Source organism: Theobroma umbraticum, unplaced genomic scaffold (assembly GCF_002168275.2).
Source record: "Theobroma umbraticum cultivar Fairchild unplaced genomic scaffold, ASM216827v3 scaffold_20.0, whole genome shotgun sequence".
Taxonomy (NCBI): Eukaryota; Viridiplantae; Streptophyta; class Magnoliopsida; order Malvales; family Malvaceae; genus Theobroma; species Theobroma umbraticum.
The window spans coordinates 6,134,152-6,156,973 of NW_018397266.1; the positions used below are offsets into that span (position 1 = coordinate 6,134,152).

At 33.3% G+C, this 22,822-nt stretch overlaps 2 protein-coding genes and 1 non-coding gene across 5 annotated transcripts; all 3 read right to left on the minus strand.

The window, feature by feature from the left end:
• Nucleotides 1-6,980: 6,980 nt before the first annotated feature.
• On the minus strand, nucleotides 6,981-7,098 carry LOC149526763 (U5 spliceosomal RNA). The gene has a single exon (XR_016351723.1). It is a non-coding gene; the product is annotated as a U5 spliceosomal RNA (small nuclear RNA).
• An 836-nt stretch (nucleotides 7,099-7,934) lies between these two features.
• PRIN2 (Serine/Threonine-kinase) lies at nucleotides 7,935-10,348 on the minus strand. The gene is made up of 3 exons (XM_021437501.2): nucleotides 9,962-10,348; nucleotides 9,759-9,854; nucleotides 7,935-8,398 (listed from the first exon to the last, which is right to left on the minus strand). The coding sequence occupies exons 1-3, from the start codon at nucleotides 10,265-10,267 to the stop codon at nucleotides 8,210-8,212; spliced, it is 591 nt and encodes a 196-aa protein (XP_021293176.1). The 5' UTR covers nucleotides 10,268-10,348; the 3' UTR covers nucleotides 7,935-8,209.
• Nucleotides 10,349-11,005: 657 nt separating this feature from the next.
• POL{LAMBDA} (DNA polymerase lambda (POLL)) lies at nucleotides 11,006-18,294 on the minus strand. Of its 3 annotated transcripts, none has more exons than XM_021437754.2 (14): nucleotides 18,104-18,294; nucleotides 17,885-18,022; nucleotides 17,180-17,509; nucleotides 16,921-16,982; nucleotides 16,694-16,805; nucleotides 16,326-16,388; nucleotides 15,647-15,826; nucleotides 15,493-15,546; nucleotides 14,425-14,513; nucleotides 13,727-13,817; nucleotides 12,927-13,007; nucleotides 12,554-12,621; nucleotides 11,750-11,834; nucleotides 11,006-11,660 (listed from the first exon to the last, which is right to left on the minus strand). In XM_021437754.2, the coding sequence occupies exons 1-14, from the start codon at nucleotides 18,212-18,214 to the stop codon at nucleotides 11,562-11,564; spliced, it is 1,563 nt and encodes a 520-aa protein (XP_021293429.1). In that variant the 5' UTR covers nucleotides 18,215-18,294; the 3' UTR covers nucleotides 11,006-11,561. The 3 variants fall into 3 exon arrangements, 2 of the variants coding, with proteins under 2 accessions (XP_021293429.1, XP_021293428.1); XM_021437753.2 differs by having other exon boundaries at nucleotides 16,694-16,824; nucleotides 16,921-17,014; XR_002445828.1 differs by having other exon boundaries at nucleotides 11,619-11,660; nucleotides 11,750-11,839; nucleotides 16,694-16,824; nucleotides 16,921-17,014.
• Nucleotides 18,295-22,822: the final 4,528 nt, after the last annotated feature.

Sequence of the window (22,822 nt, forward strand, 5' to 3'; positions counted from 1 at the left end):
CAGGTCTTCCATGTAACCAAACTGACCTGTTTTCTTAAACCATAGGCTCTGAAGAGAGCCCTGTAAAATGGCAAATGCCTGTTACGGACGGGGATGACCAACCACCATGTTGTGATGTGTCACAAATCATACCATCCTACAAGATATTATTTGTTTTAGTTCATTTTTAGTTGACATGAACACTTAAATATTTAATCTCATTTTAGCATATACTATTAAAGTTGAAGGATATATTTTGTTTTTTGATAAGTTTATCATGTTAAAAATAAATGACAAAATTTTGTTAAAGGGACAATTTGAGAAAAAAAAAAAAGTGATGATAAAGAACAGCATATTGATTTATTTTCATAAAAAGTTTACCTTTTTTAAAGACAACAATTAATTATCGTAAAGTTATAAAGAAAAACCGTTGAATAAAACTAACAATCTAAACTAATAGGAAAATGGACGCGGGCTCCATCATTGCTATTATGGCATATACAAACTACTCTTTTGGACCCACACAAACAATAAATATGGTCTTTTAAAAAGTCACGTTTTCCTGTAACATTAAAAACGATACTACATGATTTAATGAATCACGGGACTTACTTACACATAATTGTCTTGACCACTTGATGTGAATAACAATGAAAAACATTTCCATGCATAAATAGAAGTCATTTTCTAACATCTCATTGACTTTGATCTTGCAGAAACCTAGCTTTAATCTGAAAATAAGAAATTTATCTTTGCCTAATCCCCAGGTGAAGATATCTACAACTTGTTCATCTATATTGCAATATTTCACACTAATTTCTTCATTCTTTACAGCATTTCTTATTGCATGATATTTGACTTTGATATGTTTGCTACGACCATGCTGTATTAGGTTCTTGGCAATGGCTATTGCGAATTGGTTGTCAAGCTAAATTGTTGTTCCACTAACCTGTTTAAAACTCAAGTCATTTATAATTTTTCTTAACAAAAGTGCATGGTTGGTAGTCAAGGTAGCAGCCACATTTTCGGCTTCACTAGAGGATTGAGCCACTATTTCTTGTTTCTTTTAAATTCCATGCAAATACAACACTTCTAAGTGAAAAACAGAAACCAGTGATGCTTTTGGCATCATTTGTACAACGGCATAATTGCTATCACAAAATCCCATAAGTTCTTCACTTTCACCATGGATATACTTGAGTCTGTATTTTACAATTGTTTTGAGGTATCGTAAGACTCGTTTTGCAACTATCATATGAATTTCGAAAGGCTTTTGCTTGTACCTTGTCAGAACATTTGTTGCATGCATTATGTTAGGTCTAGATGTTGTTAAATACAACAAACAACCCACCAAACTTCTACATTGAGACATGTTTGCAACTAGAGCATTATCTTTTCTATATAGTTTGTTTTTAGAAGCCATATGGGTATTAACCGGTTTACAAGACTCCATATGAAACACTTTGAGAAGTTCTAGAGCAAATTTGCTTTGGTGAAGACAAATATATTCACGTTTTTATATGATTTCAAAACTTAGGAAATAATGCATTTTTCCTAGATCAGTCATATCCAATTTTTGTTTCATTTAGGTCTTGAAATTTTTCAACTCAAAACTGTTGGGTCTTGTTACCAAAATATCATCAACATAAAAGGAAACTATTAGACTTGGCCATGTGAGCTCTTAACATACAAAGTTGGTTCATTAAAGCTATGTCTAAATCCTTTCTTGAGCAAATAGCCATCAATTCTTCATACTAGGCTCTCGGAACCTATCTCAAGCCATACAAGGCTTTAATGAGTTTAGAAACTTTGCCTTCATTTCCTTTCTCCACAAACCCCTTCGGTTGCTTAATATAAACTTCTTCCTCAATTAAGCCATTAAAAAATGCAAACTTTACATCCAAGTGCCATATAAACCATTTTTCTCTTGCAACCAAAGCACATAATACTTGACTTGTATAATGTCGAGCTACTGGTGTGAAACTCTCGATGAAATCTATCCCATACACTTGTGAATAGCCTTTGGCTACAAGTCTAGCCTTACGTTCATTCACTAAACCATTTGCATTTAGCTTGGTTCGATATACCCACTTTACACCTATGGTTCTCTTATTTTCTAGTCTCTTAACTAATACTCATGTGCCGTTTTTCTTGATTACATCCATTTTGGCAAGCATTGCTTCTTGCCTAACTTTGCTTTTTGCTTCATCAAGGTTGGTAATGGGTTTAACAATGGTGTTACACTTTTCATAAATTTCTTTCGGGCTTCTCGTCTTTCTTATAGCATAATCATCATCATCTTTTTCATTAATTTTCTTGATATTCTCAACTTTACCATTGTTTGTACTTTGAAAATCTTCAACTTGGTTAGTGTTCTAGTTCCCTCTCATGTCTTTTTCAAACCTCACATCTTTTGACAAAAATACCTTGCTTGTGTGCACATTAGAAGCCTTACTAAAACCCAAATGGACAACCTCAGATTTTGTGTCAAGCTTTATGCACTTTTCATTAGGAATTTTTGCATAGCAGAAACATCCAAATACATGTAGATGAGAGATTGAAGGTTTGGTTCCTTGCCATTCTTCAAATGGGCTCTTCATGTTTAATGCTTTTATTGAAAGAATATTGAGCAATTAAGCTACAACATTTGTGGTTTTTACCAAAAGGTTTTAGGCATTTCTTTCTTTTGAAGAAGATATCTAGCCATCTCAATTAAGGTTCTGTTTCTCCTTTCACAAACCCTACTTTGTTGAAGGCTGTATGGTATAGTGGTGAAGTGTTTGATGCCATTTGTACTTAAATAATTTTTAAATTCATTTAAGTTATGAAGGGAGAAAGCGAACCATGCATCTCAATGCAACAAAAATCAAATAATACAGTGGAAACAAAATAAACATAGAAAACCAACCTCACCCATCCAAAGTCACTTTTCAATAGCCTTTTGAATGTCATTAAGCAATTTTGCAAGAAGCATATGATCATAAATCATTACCTTAGAGATAAAAGAAGTTTGATCCTTTATCTAAACATCGGAACATCCATTTGATTGACTTCACACCAAGCTTGGTTGTAGCAAACCAAAGCTGTTCAAGAGGTTCTTACGTAGTCTCTAATGAAAGTCCACACCAATGATATCCAAAAATCATTCACAAAGATTGGGATTACTCTAGCCTTTACAAAGTGCTAGATAGGTGATTCCAAGAATCAAACTTGGTCAAGTGCAAACACATTCCTTGGTCGAATAATTTAGAGAAAAAAACTATTTTCATTCTTTTACTAAGGGCAACTATAAAGTGGCTAGAGTTTTGTGTTTTTCACCTTCTTAGAAAGTAAGGCTTAAGTTAAGTTTACATAGTTAGAGTTTATTTCAACCCATGCATAATAAATTACATAACTCTTATGTAATTATGAACTAACCATTCACTTAATTAGACCATTTTAATTAGGTGCTTAGTAGCTTATGACTACTAACTTGATTAAGTCTTACTTAATCACCCACCCCATTTTATTTTCAAATTTCATTTTGGGTGTGTGACCCATTAGGCTTCCAACATGTTGGCAATGATTTTAGGATGTAATCCATAAATTAATTTTAGGATTAGATAAATTCAAACTGTGAATTTATCATTGATTATATCCCATCATGGCCGTTCAAATGTTAGAAAGTTAGGATGGTTTGACTCAACTTTTCAATGATGAGTCTTTCAGTTCAATTTAATCTTTTCATCATGTATATCAGAAAAACTAAAAGCATGGTGTAGTGTCTACTCTTTAAACCTTTCAATAATGGCTCTTGACTAAGTATAACTTTGAATGAAATTTGAAAAACTCCTTTTTTCGAAACTTCATTCCACTCTGGCTAGAGATTTACATAAGTTATTGTTTATCAAAGACGCAAATAGGATATACCCCTTTTATTTAGGATGATGAATCTTTTCTAAACCACTCATTTACCTTTATATGTCTCATGTTATACCCAATGACCATTACTTTGGGCATTCGTGTTTAATACCTAGTAAAATGGTATCAAAATATAGCAATCCTCATACAAGACAACTTGATGTCACAAGTTGAGAGATCATTTACACGATTATCATGTGAGGATATATTCCACAAACACTAGATTGAAATAGCAAATAGACTCCTCACGGTTGGTCATGTTCAATGAACTTATTACTAAAACAAACACTTACATTGTAATTCCAAGTATCCTTATAATTCAACTTATGAGATCGGTTACTTACTTTTCAAGTAAGGAACATAGAATGTGTTAGTTTTTAAGAATCATTGATATTTAGTCTCAATGACAAATCAACTAGGAACAATTTAGAGATTATGCTTTGACGTATAAGGATCTCGTTATTATAACACTTTACAATTTCCTTGCAAGGCGTGTTAATTTTATGGACTTCATTCAATAAACTTAAGAAGCATAGTTTTATTGATGAAGGAAAACCTCTAATCATTTATTATAGATGATATGATTACATGATTGTGATTTAAGCCTCGACCAATTTGATTGGTTGTAGGGCTTATTCCCAACAAGTTAAACTCACCCTAGTTATTTGTTTTGATGGCTTTTATTTTGCAATTTACTCATTCTCTACTTGAACTTTAAACCTCTTAAACCTCGTCTAACACATCAGCTTTTCTTTTTAGAAAACAAACACAACTGTACCTTATAAAGTTATCAATAATCAACAGGTAATAGAGATTTTCATTGAGAGATTTGGTTGTCATGAGACCTCCCACGTCTGCATGAAGGAGATGTAACTTGCAATGGGCACGTGAATCACTCCTTTTAGGGAATGGTGTCCTTAATTGTTTTGCCATGTTAGCATGTCTTGCAAACTTTTCCTAATTTTATGACTGCTGGCAACCCATCAATCATGTTTGAAGTGGCCATGTGACTAAGTGAGTCATGGTTCACATGGCCCAATCTTTTATGCCATGGTTCAGTGTAAGAGAAAATACATTTATATGCTTGTTATCTTATTTTCATCCAGTTCACGAGAAGGCATTTATTTTGCATTTCCACCGGGAACAATTCATTTCCATTTACATCAGAGATCTTACAACATCTATCTTTAAATATTAAAATATAATTACTTTCACCAATTGGCCCACACTAAAAAGGTTTTGGCGTACTTTTGATGCGTACATGACCTATGCAATTGACTTAGTACTAGCCAGCCACGGTTTGCATTCCCACTGTTCTAGTACTTTCAAATTTTAAGTAGTCATCATTTCTACCTCAACCGATGACTTATAGCTCTTGTCAAGGTTAATAAAATTTTCTTCTCTCTTTGTTATATGAAATGGTGCAAGCACTGTCAATGAGCCAGGTATTTGCTTTATTTAATTTATCAGGTTTCCTCATCATGAATAAGAGTCCATTTTGTTCTTTGAGGTTGTTCCGCCACTGTTGTTTTCTCTTCATTACACATGCCTCTTTCTTTGCAAATTTTTTGAATTGGACCCATTTTGTTGCATAGTTTGCACCTAACATTGGTAATAAAAATTTTTTGAATGATTTTTCTTTTTGCAATAAGGACAGGGAGGAAACTTTGCCTTTTCCTTGTCTTCCATCAGTGCCTTTCTTTTCTTTATTTTTTCTGTCATAATCATTTTTCTTGAAATGACTGCTACTGCCACCTTTCTTTTTCGCTCTAACAACTGAAACTTCTTCAATGGAACCTTCTTGTCTCAATGCTTTTCATTGCTCTGGGGCTCAAAAAGCATTAATCAACTTAGTTACTCTTAAGTTGTGAGATATCTTTGGAGTCCTTCAAAGAAGAAATTTTGACTTCAAATTTCTGATAGACTCACAAAAATTTTATGAACTATCATTTTTTCAATCAAGTTTTCTCCCAACAATTTTAGTTGATTCATAAGTTTCATAATTTTATCTGTATAATTCTTGATACTTTCATCTTCTTTCATTCTTAATACTTCAAATGCTTCACGCAGATTAAGAATTTAAATTTACCTAATCTTATTGCTTCCATGAAATTTCTCCTTCAATTTGTCATATGCCTCTTTGGCTGTCTCACTAGACATGATCTTGGTGAAAATTGTGTTGAACATAGCAAAGTAAATGTATGATAGTGCTTTAAATCTTTTAAAAATTTCTTCACTATATTGTTTTAATTGGACTATGGTTGGGTTTTGTTGTCTTAATCTTTATTTTCATAACATGTTTGCTATTTTAAAATCAACAATTGATTACCATATGGTTACAAAGAGAGAACTGTCGGATAAAAACTAACAATTTAAACAAATAGAAAAATGAAACATTGACCCCATAACTGTTACTATGACAGATACAAAGTGCCTTTGTTACCCAAACACAAATAATGAACATAATCTTTTAAAGAGTCACATTTTCTTATAATACTAAAAATGACACTATATGGTTTAAAGTATCACGTGGCTCACTTATTCGTGATTGTCTTTCTCCTTGTAACAAGAGACCACCTGGTATGAACAACAATAAAAAATATCTCCACAAAACTCATTTTCTAACCGTGGTAGTGCCTACTGTTTACACGACAATACCAGCCTACGGTATTCTTTAGTAGAAGGCCAAAGAATTGATCGCTTTTTGCTCTCCATGCAGCCGCGTTCTCTGCATCTTAGCTCATGGAGTTTTGGCTTCTCTCATACAGTCCATATAGGATACCATCCTGGCTTGCAAGTTGCATGTTACATATTAACCTTCATTTTCCTACCCCTTTTGACCTGGAACGGGTTAAAATGGCTTCTCCATATGATTCAGTTTTAAGCAATATGCTTGAAACGATTTTCTCCAGTTCAACTGCTGGCTTGGAGTATATCTTTGTTTACTCAAAACCTTCTTCCTTCCACCATTCATTATTATTGAAGAAAATATTACAATCGCTGCTTATGTATCAGCTCGGACCGCGCAACCACCAATAAAGGTTAAAAAGGTTAAGCAATCAAACCGGAATTGCACACCCAAGCTTTAAACTAAATTGCAAGGCTCATCCATGAAGGAGAGCCTTCCAAAAATTGGCGTATGCCGCTGTCTGCGGCGAGCACACGGTATTCTTTAGTAAAAGGCGAAAGAATAGTTCGCTTTGTGCTCACCGCGCGGTTGCGTGCTTTGCAACGAGGTACACGCGGATTTTAACGCTGCTTTGGCCTGTTACCTTGTCTCGCATAACCTATGTGGGAATATTGGGTTTGCTCCTAGCTAGCTCTCGGCATTTTTTCTCCAAACTTTATCTCCTCCATGATCTTCCCTTTCTGCCTTTTGGATCTAATGTGGAACAATGATATAGCAACATATTTGTATCATATAGTCCATACCAGACATCATCTGAGCTCTGAAAAGCCAAGAGATTGAGAGCAAGAAGTGCTTGAATTCAAGGTGGTACAAGAACACGAATGGCAAGATGATTGATGGCACTGCATTTTGGTTATGGAGCTGATTGGGCTATGCCTAACAGAATGGGAGCTATAACTGCTGACTGGAATGAGCTGGTATATTACTCCAGCTTGTACCAACACAGCCATGATTGAACCATTTAAGTGACTCATGTCAATCATTTCAATAATAATTTTTCCAGCTCTGCTTAGAGATTGAAGCTTATTAGCTCCTTCTTAATGAGATTTCACTTTACCTTTTTTTGTTCACATGACAGTATAACATCTTCTCCCCTTTCACCTCATGAAATTAATCCGAACTGGAATTTATACTTGGATCAAGATATCTCAAGGAACTTCTGTCTCTCAAATGCCTGTTTGTCTCAAAACTTTATCTTACTATTTGTGGATGGAAATATGGGGTTATAATTGGTTTTGATTTACTCCAACGATGATGCAGTGCAGGAACAAATATTGATGTGAAAGGTAATGGGTATGAATTGCTTAGTGCTCACATTTGTGAAGCACAGACAATGAGATAATCTTCAAAACAGTTTCTGCTTTAAATTATCAGCTGCTTCTGATCTGTAATTCTAATTCAGAAAAATTGTCCAAGGATCATATTCTCATTATAAAGTTCTAATACAATGCTTACTACAAAACTATTATCATAACATCTTCTCAGACGTCAATTTAGGCTTGCCACCTTCACAAATCACAAGGACTTCCCAGTTTCGAGGGCAAACAGAGTAAGAATTAAAGCTTTTTCAATACCTGACTAGCTCTTACAACATACATTTCTCGTGAAAATTATATTCCCCCAGATAAGGAGGCTTTTCCATTAATTGGAGCCAGTCCATTCTTTCCAGTCCTTGTCTACATGATCCTGAGCCCATTTAACCGCAGCACGTGCAGCTTGCGGTCCTCCAGGCAACCCCCGCTCATTAAGAGTATCAGCCATGTCAATAAAAGGTATGACCAAGAGCGTCCCAGGACCACCATACTCGGTGTGTAAGAAAGTGCTAAATATCTGTTTATGCTTACAATAATCAGAAGCAACATCGTTGACTGCTTGTATAATTAAATAGATAACCACAATGTAAAAAATGTATATCAGCACAAACATGACATAATAATCTAATGCGCAGAGCCTGCTTGGGAAGAAGAGGCTTAATATGGACAATATGACAGTGGACTTAAAGACGAAGGAAATGTTTGTTTGAATTAGTGCAAACCAATTAGAAGTACTGGTTTAGTAGATTGCGCTTTGCCATAAGATATAAAAGGGCTTCTCCTTTTTGTTCCTCTTTCCAACAATCAGTCTTAAATGAAAGCAACAAAGAAAACAGGGCATGTTCATCATTATTCATCCCTTCTTCATGAATAATTCATTCCATTGGTTTAAACTCTTCTAACTACATCCCAAGATTTTCTCTTCAAGAAGATATATATCTAAGTGAAAAATGACACAAAATTACCTCTATTTTAAAGAATTCTGCTCAATGAATGACAAACAGCGCCAATTTTACTACTGCTCTGACCCTCGTACAAACAAAGTCCATGAGGTTCTCCCTTATGTGTCCATGGCATTCCTAGAGTGGCTCATCCTGAGGCGATTCTAAGCAAGTTTATGATTCAATAGAATAATGACCATTTAGACTCATCCAAATTATCAAGCTACCTGGCTGCTCTTCCATACAACATGAGGTGGAATGTGCATTATGCACTATATAATTCTTTGATCTTGTGATCTAATGTGATCTAATATACACCAAAATAATTTAGGACATGCATACTGTAGGATCCATATGAAACAAGATGTTTCCTGGATGCATATCTGCCACTGTTAGGATTAACTGAGTCTTTTATGGACAATGGATTACTGATGACTGGACTGTCGGTCCAAGCATCATCCTACTGGTTATGAGACTAAAGAATAAGAGAAAAAATGTCAAAACATTGGGATGATGTTCAGCTTATCTATTGCACCATTTCTACTAAAATTTTAAATTTATCACTTATAAGTGTCAAAAGATTTAGGTTTGCGGAAGCTCAAATGTTGCTTTCATTTTCCAAGACAACCACAAAATCAGACCAATTAGAACTAATATAAACTGGCACCTCGATAATACAAGCCTTTCCCATACACTATCCTCTGATTTGAAGTTAAAACCCTTCTGACAGAATTTTTGTTTTAGCTGATTTAACAAATGATCTTCATGGAAAAATGTGGTATTTGGGTTCATCAATTGGATTTTCTGAAATAAGATATATCTAATCCAATCAACCAACAACGTTCAAATTTAATTCAAACAACAATTGTACGCTCAACCAACCATCAAAATAAGCAAAAGGTAAACAATTTTCTAACGAAACTGAAAGACAATCACCTGAGTGCAGATTCCCACGACTTCTTCAACTGAGTCTCCAAAAATATCCTTCTTGGACAGTTTATTGAGAAGATGTGTTCTAAACTTATCCGTTTCCTGACCCCAAAAAGAGAAGAAAACCCAAGAGGTGAATTCTCCATCAACAGAATACATACCAAGACAATGGAGCCATAAACATGTAAGAGCAAGAAGAGGGAACTCACAGCATCAGCGAATTCGGGAATTGGGTCAGGGAATTTGTAATCAGCGGCTTTGCAAACAAACTTGGTGGATGAGAATGACAGGGAAAAAGGTGTTGGGTTCCTGCTGGTTCTTAAAGGGTAAGTGGAGGAGTTGTTTAGTTTGATAATAGCCAAGGTTTTGAATGCAAAAAAAGGTGAATGCCGACTGAAAGAAGAAGAAGAAGAAAAAGAGTTGTTGAAAAAGGAAAGGCGGGGTGTGGAAGAAGTAGGAAAGGAGGGATGTGGTTCAAGCCCGAAAGAGAGAAGAGCTTTGCTCCATGAAGCCATCTCTTTGTTGCCTCCCTTATCTGCTATTTGTCTTCTGTGTAGCTTGTGGGGTTTTACGTTTGTGCTAAAACCCCCCACAGCCCACATCCATTCTAAATTCCCTTATGGCTAAAAAGTAAGTACTCACAGTGCTATCTTCTTCAATTAAAAAAATAAATATATATTTTTTAGAATAGCTTAAATTCATTTAAAAGAAAGTTACCAGACCTGGAAATAGGAAGATTTTTAATTTATAAATTGGTTTATTTTAGTAAAAGAGAAATTACTTCCACCCACCCGCAAGTTTTGACTCGCTTTTATTTTATACAAAACAGTCTCATGTTTTTTTGGTAATTATACATTTTTTTTTAACTATTGACAGTGATAAGCTTATATACTACAACTGCATGTTTGCTGTAAAATCATTGTTTCAAAGGCATGTGAAAACATTTTACTTTTTGATAGAGACAGATGTAAGCTTTAACCATTTTGTCACATTTATACTTTAGAGCAATTTTGATAAATAAGAAATTGAACCTTCATAAATTATTAATATAGTTTTATTTATAATATTACTGAATAAGTAATGGTCGTATCCTATATATCATACATAAATAAAAAAACATTTAAAATATAATTTAATCTGTGTAATTTAATAATTTATTTATCTAATAAATACAAAATAATAATAACGTTGCCTTTTAAACACTCGTATGAGTAGGATAGGAAATTGAACGCCATAAGAGTTCCTATGGTAGAATGCCCTTCAAGTGTACCCTTTATTCCCTATGGTAGAATGCTTTCAAGTGTACCCTTTTACTCGTATGAGTAGGATTCTGGATAATTGCTGGTGGGTTGGAGCCTTCTTTTTGGATCCCAGGCCATAGCAGAGGGACAAGGGGTAAAGCCATGGACATAGCCTAAAAGAAGAAGAGTTGACAGGAGATGGTTTCATAGGCATATGAGGTACACCATTAATAGTAATAAGGGGCGTTGGCTGATTGGAACAAATGGTTGGAGCATTGGTGATACTGTTACAAATAGAAGAGGCCATTGTTAGCAGAAAACAGAGAGCAAGATAAAAGATAAAAAGAAGAAAACGAATATCCAAAGATATTGAACGGAAGGCTTTTATCATTCTGTTGCATTCAAGACTACTAATAATATGAAGTTTACAGGATAAGGATATATGACGTTTATATACAGACTAAGATTTGAAATATAAGCTAATATATACAGAATTGAATTCAAAACTAGCTTGATCAAGATTTTGAGTTTGAATTACTATTCCCTCCAATACATGCAACTATGTTTTTCACAAATTCCTTTCGTAAGGTTCAAGCCATGGAAATCCCAGAAAATCAAACACCTCCTTCTCCGTCTCCATTTTTAAACTAGTGGTACCTCTTGCACCCTACAACAGAAATTTTACATGAATAACATTAATTGATCCGTAAATACAGGTTTAGCTGAAGGCTACATGCAGCAAAACCAATAAATTACCCGTTTACCGCCTGAACCATGAGTAGCTGGAAACAGCCCTGTATCATCAAGTCGGTATCCTTTAGATTCTGCTAGCAGTCTCAACCTGCACTAAAGGATCAATGTCAGTGTCTACATCTTTGCTCTATAGTAACACAGACAGACATTCATATTTTGCAGTTAAGAAAACAAAGAAAAATACAACTGAACCATAACTCATCAATCCAATAATGCCATAAAGAAATATCATCCATTGTATAAATAGTAACATAAATATAATTCATATTTATGTTTGGAATGGACGCTGAACAATGATATGGTTCTCAAAACCTTTTTTGTCAGCTACAAATGAAAATGAAAATTCTGTAATCCAGATAGATTCCTATATAAGAGGCAAGTACAATAAAGAGGTTTTAGGTAATTTGTCTAAGGGATCAAATTGACAACTGCTTTCCGATAATTGCTCAGTCAGAAAGTATTCAACAATCTACAAAAGCACCCCACTATATTATTGAATCAGATTATTTCAGTAGCATCTGTCGACGACACAATCACTCACTATCAGCAAAACAAAGTAAAAAAACTAATATACACAACTATCAAAGTACTATCAACTAGCAACACAATGAAACTAACACGTCACATCCAAGAACAAATGCTCTCCTTTCTTGTTCCAACTAGACTGTAAATGTATTGCCTTGCACATATATTATGTTCACGTGCAAACTTGTAACATTAACACAATGTACTTGCTCCAAGCTGCAAAAACCAACAGCAGTCAAATCTTCATACTAATTGCATGCCTTTGATAATTAATAAACATACCTTCTATTTAGCACATCATTCCCAGTCCATGCTATTAGTCCGAATGCATATATGTCCCTTGGATATACCTACAAAAATAGAAGTAGCATACAGGCAAACTAATCATATTTAACCTGCAAGTCTGCAACCTATCACATGAAAATAACAGGTGCATAAAATCAAACGTGGCATGGTAAGACTGGTAAGAAGATAAATTTGAGAATGGGAACGTCATGTCGGGTCAGAACACGAAGGAACATAAAGCATGCTCAATAGGGATGCCATGACAACATTCTAATAAAATGACAGAGATAAGGTTGTTGATAACCATCTTTTCCGTCTATTTCCCTCATGATACAATATTCTGATTACCATCTAAATATCATCAAGTTACCTTAAAGTCTATGCGGTGCCTAAGCTCTCGTCCAGGATAAGTGCAAAGACCAAAATATGTGTCAACACCTGAATCAGTACCCTATTCACATAACATAGAGAAGTAAAAGTCAAATACAATTTAAAGAGAGAAACGTAAGAGCAGGAATCAAGAAAATTCACCAAATGCATCTTACAGGTCAGACTTCAAGTATTTAGTACTATAATCAAGCAAGAAAGAACAACTACTGTATTGGAAAAGCTTGACTAATGATGGAGAAGAAAATGGTTACATACTCTGTTAGTATCTATAAAACATTACAGAATTGGATAGACAAGAAAGGCAAATAAGCAACTTAAAATTACCACCTAATCCAGTCAGCTCATTTCTCTTTGGAAATTACTGGTAAAAGATTGAACTTGTCATAGAAAGTACAAGTTCAAAAGCTTCTCCTTCAGCATTTCCTTTAAGTTTTGTTCTCATTGGTCTATGCACAAACAAAGTCCACAAAAGAAGCATTTAACAATCTGCACATGAACTCAGCTATCTATGAATTGTTAATTCTACATGTCTTACAAAAATAGGTATATGTTGGCTACTGAATACTAACAAAAGATGATACAATACCATTCCTTAACCTTGCACAAACCAAATAGTGGCAATAATGCTTTGCCAAAATTGCTGAGTCGAAGCATGTGCTTCTTGTATGCTACTGACCAAATTTTGGCCAAAAACTATAAGCATATATCACCCCACCATGCATAACCACCCTCTTCATCAGTATAGCATGAGTAAAAACAAACAAGATAACAAACATTTACCTCCTCACTGTGGGTACTGAAAACCAAATCTTCTCTTAAGAACTTCATCTCTTTTAAGCGCTTGACATATTTTTGCAGAAAACCTTTATGGCTGAAATCATTGAGCAATCAATCCCATTTCTAGAAACTAATACAATAAATTGTTAAGCAGAGAGCAGTAAGACTACACTTGGTAATACAACACATACATATGAGGGTGGGAGGAAATGAAGTAACAAAAATAGATCACATTCTATTCAAAAGTGATTAACATTGGCGGATAAACATCTCAGGAAACTGAAGAATGCAGCTACAAACTGGAAATCAAACAAAGAAAGTAGTTGTGCTTTTTAATATGCACCATAAGATAAAGGGTTACCTGATCCTGCCTAAACCACTAGATATTTTATGAACCTGGAGTCTTCCTGACACAACCCATTTCTCAGCTACCAAGACCAACTTGTATAATAGCGGAGAATCCAAAGCAATGACAGATCGGAACAATGGCTTGGGTTTTAATTTATAGTTGATAACTGGCATTAACATCTTAAAAATGTAATAATTTACAGCTTTCCTTTTTCTTCTATGATAAGCAGAATATGTGTAAAAGCAGATAAGTAGAAGAAGATAGGCTGATCCCTTTCAGATTAGGAGGTATGGACAAAGCCAATTTTCTAGTGAAAAATAAGGACAGAAACTGAAGGAGTTGGGTTTTAAACCTTTTTCCATCAGGATGTGTGATCACTATGTCTAAATCTCCACAGGAAGCTTTTCCACGTCTATATGATCCCCCACACACAACAACCACCTTCAAGAGAAATATCAGAAAAAATTAGAGTGTGGTCCACATAGACATTATCTAACCAATGATATCTCAGAAACATTAATTTAAATCATTGCTTTACTGTCTAATCATATGAAGACTGCTGCATGAGGTATGGCTGTAAAAGTATATCTTGATACATATCAGGTCAAACAACAGCAGATCCCCTTGCAATAATGAACCAGAGTCCAGATGGTGCAAACAGCATTAAACACCAATAATATCTGTTCAGAATCCAATCCTGGTAGAACCCTGCTCCTTAATTCTAATCCCATGACATATTAAAGGAAAACGCAAGATTTGCACCTACTAGAATTCCCTTTTGAAGTGTAAACTTAAAAAACCCACTAATAAAACCCTACTCCGTAATTCCAATCCCATGACATGTTAAAGGAAAACGCAAGATTTGCACCTACTAGAATTCCCTTTTGAAATGTAAACTAAAAAAACCCACTAATAAAAATTACTTAATATTCGGTTGTAGGCCTATTTCATAAACACACTGGTACAGGAAACAAGCACTCGAAAAACAGTACTTCTTAAGCTACAAATTAATTATATGCTACATGCCTTGTGAATTTCTCTTGTGCTGGCTGCTGAGCTACAAACTTAAAGAGTACCTTAGAATAGTAAAAAATATTAGAAGTAATAGCCAACTGCACCATTACTGGAATGTAAATCGCAAATGAACAACTGACCAAGAACTTTAGTTCTCAGTTAGCATATAGTGTTCAAAGCATCCATATATAAAGTTAATTGTTATTAATTTCATAATTTTTCTTTTTATACTAGACTTTTTCTTTCAGAGAGGAAAAGCAAAAGTAGAAAAGGGTGAAAAATCAGTTTAATCTGTGAGGCATACACATTATATGTCCAACTCATTATAGCACATCATTAGAAAATTTTTCTGGCAGCAGAATACATCTTCACCACATTCAATGTTTAAAGTATTCTGGGTTCTCACCCCAGGCACAATATCAACTGCAACTTTCTGTAGAAGAGATTCCATCTCTTGAGCCTATACAACCAGAAAACATATCAAGAATTTCATAAAAAGTACGGGTAAATCTGCAAAGTTTCAGTTAGGAAAGTCCTAGTCAAGAGCACAGTAGTCAGACCTCATGCCGTGGAATCCTTGTCTTAATATCATCAAAATATTTCAACCCAAGCTTTTGTGCATTTGTTAAAGAATCCTCATTCTTTAAGTCATCTAATGTTCGGTGTCCTTTCTCATATAATTTCAGGGCTGTAGCTGGACCAATTCCCCAAACTTCCCCAAAAATACTTATTGTCCTTACCTGCAAAAGATTGAAAGAAAATGTTGAAAGATAGACCAGATATTAGCAAAGCATTTTCTTTTCCATAAACTTACTACCAAACATATATATGAGCAAGCACTGAGATGCAAAGAGCATCTATACTTAAGGTAAATCTCCTGGTTCCTTTTTCTATCCCTTAAGTGGATTATGTGTTCATCCAACAGCATGCAATGAGCCCACTGGCCTTTTAAGAATGTCTTTCCTCAAACTAGTTACAATGAAACTTCAAAAAACACTGAAATGCCAAAGGCAAAAAAGTCAGTCACATTATAGCCTGTATAGTTGCATTCTCAAATTCAGTTCAAAGATACTACAGTGCTCAATGGAGAAATTTATAGCAAGTGGAGAAAAGATGGTAGGGAGTAGGAAACAAAACTACAATCCTGGTACAAGAAAACTTCCTTTTCAAACAAATCAGTCCGATAACAGAAAAAGAAAAGATAGTCCAAATTCAATCAAAGAAGAACCTTTATCTTACCTTCTCATCAGTTTCAAAGTGCTCCAACTTGGATAACTTTCCAGTGGTCACTATCTCCTGAATCTGCATAAATATTCCAAGGGCACTGATAAATTTGAGAAGCCTAACAGGTCTGTCTGTGTTTTGCAGACTCACTTAGACGGTATATTTTCTGGTAATCTAAATTATGCCCTCCGTCCCAAATTACTGTCTTTTGAAATTTTAAGGTAAAATCTTTTCATTTTCATGTCTTGATTGGATGCAGCTAGAACACAGAGCTACACATGCCAGTAACATTAGTGAACCCTAAATGTGAAAATTAAAACAAGTCAACCAAACTAGGCAACAAATGCCACATGTAAAATTCAAACAAGAACATGTTTACTTACATGATCTTGCATTGACTTTCCAATTCCAGGCAGATTTTTGACCTGATTTGAACTTTCAATTTTAAAGGGCAACTTCTCAACAACTGCAATGGCCTTGTAGTAGCTAAATGATCTGCGGTCATCACCCAGTGCTTTTCGGTAGAAATTAATTATATCATATTAGATCCTTAGAAAGCAACAAGTGCAATTGGTAGCAATGAATATATGGGAGGCAAAATAAGTCTCACCTCTGTATATGTTTATAAGTTTCCCAAATATCTCTGTAATGTCCTTGTTTAAATCTGGCACGCTGTGTAGCAAAGATGATGGCAGTGTGCCAACCTAATTATCAAACGGTATATGTTTATGACCATTAGCAGCATGAAGACTTAAAAGCATAGACATCAATGGCCTGACCTTTTCTTAAGCTACTAATAGTATTACGCACACAAAACCAGATGGACAACAAAACAGACAATTTTTATGTGTAGTGACACCTTAACTTACATCCTTATCTGGAGTACCAGGCATTTCAGGATAGCTAGATAAGGAGCTGGGAGAGTGGGGTTCAGTATTTGATGCCCCTGATAGAGTGTTAATTTCTAGTTCTCCTTTCCTTTCTTCATTAGTGTGTTCAGTATGCTCAGGTGAGGATTTGATGTTTTTGCAATGCGATTGCTCCTCATGGCTAGAAGAATATCTGTTGGCTGGTTCAAGTTTCAGATTCTTGTCAGGTGTACCCACCCCTTCCAGATCCACTTTCAGAATGTAGAAGTCCTCAGAAACCTTTTCCCCAGCTGCCAAGCTGTCCTCCAACCACTGATACATGAGAACATGCTGCAACAAGTAGTTATTGCAAACCACTTACTCTTCAAATGTAGCACTTCAGAGATAAATCTTAAAATGAACACCAGTAATTTGAAACGGTTTTTTCAATTTTTGGTGTAAATTAAATTAGTATATTCAAAAAAAAAGATGAATATACATGAATTATTCCAACAATAATCCAGTAAACTGATTTACAAGCTAAGATTCTTAATCAGAAAGGTTGCAATTTGGCCCTAGCAAAAGTTAATAACTATTACAGGAAGTTGAAAACAACAAAAGTACTTCCAATATTATATATATATATATATATATAGATAACGCCATTGAATTAAAAGATGAAAGGAGAAAAAAAGAAGTTAAAAAAAAAGAGTAAACAGTACTCACTCCTCCGAAGCGAGCCAATTGTTCCTTATCGACATAGCGAAAAAGGGCATCTGAACTCATAGCAAAAACATGACTCACTTTTTTGGATAAGTGCGTCTCAATCTTAGCTCCCATTTGCACCAGTTTTTGCTGCCAAATCTATAATTTACCCAAACAATTATGAAAAAAATAAAATGCCGCCAAGTAAATGAGTTGTTATGGTAATGGTAATGAAGGGACCTGTAAACGGCGAGACTGGACGCCGTTTTCGATTAAGAAAACCACCATACCGGCAAAGATTCCATGTGGATCGGAGGAAGGAGCCTTGTTTCTGGTTCGCTTTGGCGCCATTTTTCTTTCTTCTGGTTGCTAAGCTTGTTTCAGCCTGAGCCACAGAGGACTTTCGGCTTGCGTAACCGAATGAGAGGAAGGGTCATGTGCGCTCCCAAGCATCGAGCCTTTGACCTGCGACTGGCTGTAAATCGGCTCCATATAGTGACACGTTGTAGTGATAAAGACCCTTGCGCCACGGGGCATGTTTTTACCACGTAAGCAAACAGAGTACAAGTCAAGTCTAGAGTATAGAATCCGCGTACCTGTTAGCGGCAAGGTAGCTGAATCCGAATTTTATTAAGTTTTAGGGTATTTAAATTTTATAATTATTTAAATATTTTTAAAATTTATTATTTTAATTTAAATTTTAATATAAAGTTATTCTTTGATAATTATTTGAATGTTTTAAAACTTTAATATATATTATAAGTTTATATAAGTAAAAATATATATTTATAATTAATAATTTTATAAGTTATAATTTTTGTAACATTAATACAAAATAAAAAATAAACATGTTTATATTAAAAGTAAATATATAATAGTAATTATATTCTTTATAATTAACATAATATATAAACAATATATATTAAAGGACATTATAAGTTAATCAATAATCATACTTTCATGAATTAATTTAATTAATGCTACAAATTTGTTCTTAATTACATGAAATAAAAAAAATAAGTTGTAAAACTATTTTAATCTCACAACCTCTTTTTTAATATATAGATCATAATAAGTTTACATAAATAAAGGTATATATATTATAACTAATAATTTTATAATTTTTGTATAATATAAAATAGAAAATAAATATGTTTATATTAAAAACATATATATAACAATAATTATATTTTTTATAATATGATATGATATTCATATTATTTAAACATAAATAATAATCTAATATTTTTTAATTTAAATATATTAATAATATCGCATTAATAATTTGACTAACAATCATATGTCATTAATTCATCTATCAATTTCTATTAAAATAAATTATTTGCAAAGTTGGTAAAAATGTGGAGTATTTCTCATTCTTACATAAATTCAAATCCAAACATCAACAAAATTTTACATATTTAATTTAATTATCTATTATATCTCTAATATATATTATATAAATAATAATAAAATATTACATAAATGGTGGATATAGGGTTCAAGTTTAGAACGAGTACCCGCCTAACTCGGATATCAACATGATCGGGTTCAGATAGTGAGTACCCAAAGGATGGTACTTGAGTCTTACTCGAACTTGATACAAGTAGTAAAATTACTATCTAAACTCATCTCAAACCAGATTATAAAGTACTCAACTTGATTAAGCAGGTACCCAAGGGTTAGCTTTCGAGCCCTACCTGAACTTGAACCAAGTAGTAAAATTACTACTTGAATCTATTTCAAACTCGATTATAGAATACCTTAACCCTATATAATCAGGTTGAGTACCTATAGATATCTTGTAACAATTACAAGGTGCCCATTGACATCTTTAAGTTGTAATCATCTTTGGTAAAGCTTAACGTGTAACACATAACATTTGTTGCAGGAGTTACACACATGGCACATTTATTACATAGCTTACACATGTAGCATAGACATCTCATTTTGTTGGGATCTTTATTTTTAAATAAATTTTTTTAAGAAGATTGAATTATATTATTTTTTTTGTATAGAATTCATTTTTTAGATTAATTCGAATTTTGATTAACTTGGTTGAGCTAATAAATGTATTAGATTAGGAAATAAACCATACAGCCACATACATTATTTTTTCTGACATAGTTAACTTGTTCTTATTCTCGATATCTATCTTTTAATTAATTAAGATCTAATTGGTTTGAGTGAACTCAAAAATAGATTTTACCTTGGATCTTGAATGAAATAAATTAAATACAATAAGTAAAAGTAAAAATTATCAACAAATTACAATAAAAGTTTCAAGAATTACTTATTACAAAAATATTTTTTTTTTAAAATCTCAACCCCAGCCATAATCACAACACACCATTTTTGAAGCCATAGTCTTAAAACCCTTAAACCCTAGTTAAATAAGAAAATGTTGGCAATTCATTGAAAAGAAAAATAGAGTAGAAAAATTTACTAAGAGAAAGAAACAGAGCATTTATTAACAACCAACCCAAATCAGCCAATTGAAGTTCTTATTCCTTTGATCAAGTAGTCTTTAGAGCTCTTCTTGTATCCGAAAACATTGAGTAGTAGTTGGTAGGATCACGATACAAATGGTAGCAAGTGTAATTGTCCTAAAGGGATTGGTCATATTAGAGATTTCAGTGACTACCACATCAACAATATTTTCTCCTTTTCCTCTGTTTTTATTTATATTTACAACTAAAGGAATGGCTCTGTAAAGCATACTTTCATTACCATTAAGATGTGCGGGTTGAACTTGAGAGATGGTGATAGTAGATGATACAAGTGCTAGAATATGCCCTTGAAAGTTAATTTTATTATTTATTTATTAGATAAATAAATTATTACGTTAATTATTTTTTGAGAGGTATTGTTGCATCAATTATTGATTTCAAATATATTATATTTTAATGAATATTTTACTTGTTTATGACATATATGATACGATCATAAATTTTTTGATAATATTGTAGAAAAACTATGCTAATAGTTGATGACCCATTAAGCAGGGAGTTATAATTCTTTAATTTTTTGTTGCCAAAATTATTCTAAGCTAAATGTGACAAACTGTTTAAAACCTACATGTGTTTTACCTCTATAAAAAAGGATAAAATGTTCTAACTCTAGCATTGGGTTAGTGTCTTTAAAGTAAACAAGTGAGTGTAATGTATGAAATACATACATTGAACAAGTATCTAAGTAGTCTTTTTACTAACTCATGTTCAATGATGGTTTTTTCAAGTTGATTGAGCTTGTTTGTAATATTGATAAACTTATCAAATATGGAAGGGATATTTTCACCTAGTTCTATTTTGAACATTTCATAATTATGGGTGCGTAAGGCGGTTTTAGATTATTTTACTTGTGAAGTCCTTTCATGAATGACTTTAAGTTTTTCTCAAATCTCTTTAGTTGTAGTACAATTGGAGATTTTGTTGAATTATAAAATGGTCAATGCACATTGAAGGGTGTTGATAGCTTTAAAATTTATTTAGACCTTTTTAACTTCAGCTTCAATCCACTCAGCTCTTTGTTTAGGCATTCTCTCAGGCAAAACTAGATGAAATAATAATAAAAGGTTTTCCAATAATTGCATCTCACATTTCATAACCAAGGGATTTGATGTATATAAACATCTTAATACTTCAATAAGCATAATTTGATCTATCAAATAAAGGAGACCTATTTATGGATTAACCCTCTACAACAATAGACTTTTGCAAAGCCATATGGATATCCCATAAGCATGTCAAACCTTAAATTTGATGGTATGGCTCTAATACCATTTGTTGGTCCTGTTGGAGTGTTAAAAGAGAGGGTAAATAGCATTAAAAATTTTCTATTCAGTCCTTTAAAGCTTATAAAGCTCTTAATCAACTAAATGAAAGAAAGGACTAGAATTTGTTAGAATTACAAGACACTAAAGAAAGAAAGGTAAAGAGAAGTGAACAATGCAAAAGTAATTATAGTGGTTCAGTCTCTTTGATTTACATCCACTACCTTAATCTTCCAATCAAGGATTTTCAACCCAACTTCACTATACCAATAGAATTAACGGCTTCCACTAAGCTTTTACAAAGGTCAGCTTCTAACCCAAGCTCTGATCCCTTACAACAAGTTTTAGAGTGCTTTTTACACTCTAATTTTTCAAGAAAGAGAAGAAAAAGACATACAACAGAAATCTTTACAAATTTGGAAAGATTACAATCAAGCTTAAACATTTTTTCTAGAACAGAAGTGAAAAACAAATGTTTTAGTGAAGGGTTTTTGGCTTTTTGCTTAAAATGGCTTTTTGTTGCTTTAATCTACTTTCTTTGATCATTGGAGCTTCAATTTACACTTAGAGAGTCGTATTTTTTTATTAAAGATAGTTCATAGCTATTAGAAATAGCTTTAATGCCATTTTAGCCTTATTTTGTCCTCTAGTATTCAAATTTAAAAAAATAGACAAAGTTCGGCTATCTGGTTACAAGCAGCTCTAACCGATTACAATTTCTCTATCTTGCACTATCTTATTGCTATGTGCTCTACATTAACTGATTATAAGAAATTCTAACCAATTAAGGGATCTTTGCCTTTACCATATTAGCATATTGTTGTGATACTATGAGATGATCACGTGACATTTTTACTTTCATGTAAGCATAAAATAAAATAATAAGTGATAGTTTGATTAAAAATAATTAGTTAATTATTAATCATAATAATGTAATATAAAAACTTATTAAATATAATAAAAATAAAATTTTATTTAAAATTTTTTAAATAGTTCACAACATTCTGCCAAAATACAAGTATAAAGTATCTTAGTCTGGAACTAAAAATTTATAAATACCTTACTTTGGGAAAAAGAACTCCTTAAATATGTGTTAGATTTATCACCTAAAACGACATGCCGTTTTGAAATGCGGCTTCTACACTGTTAGAAAGGGACAATCATAATGAAATAGAAAAGTAGGAGAG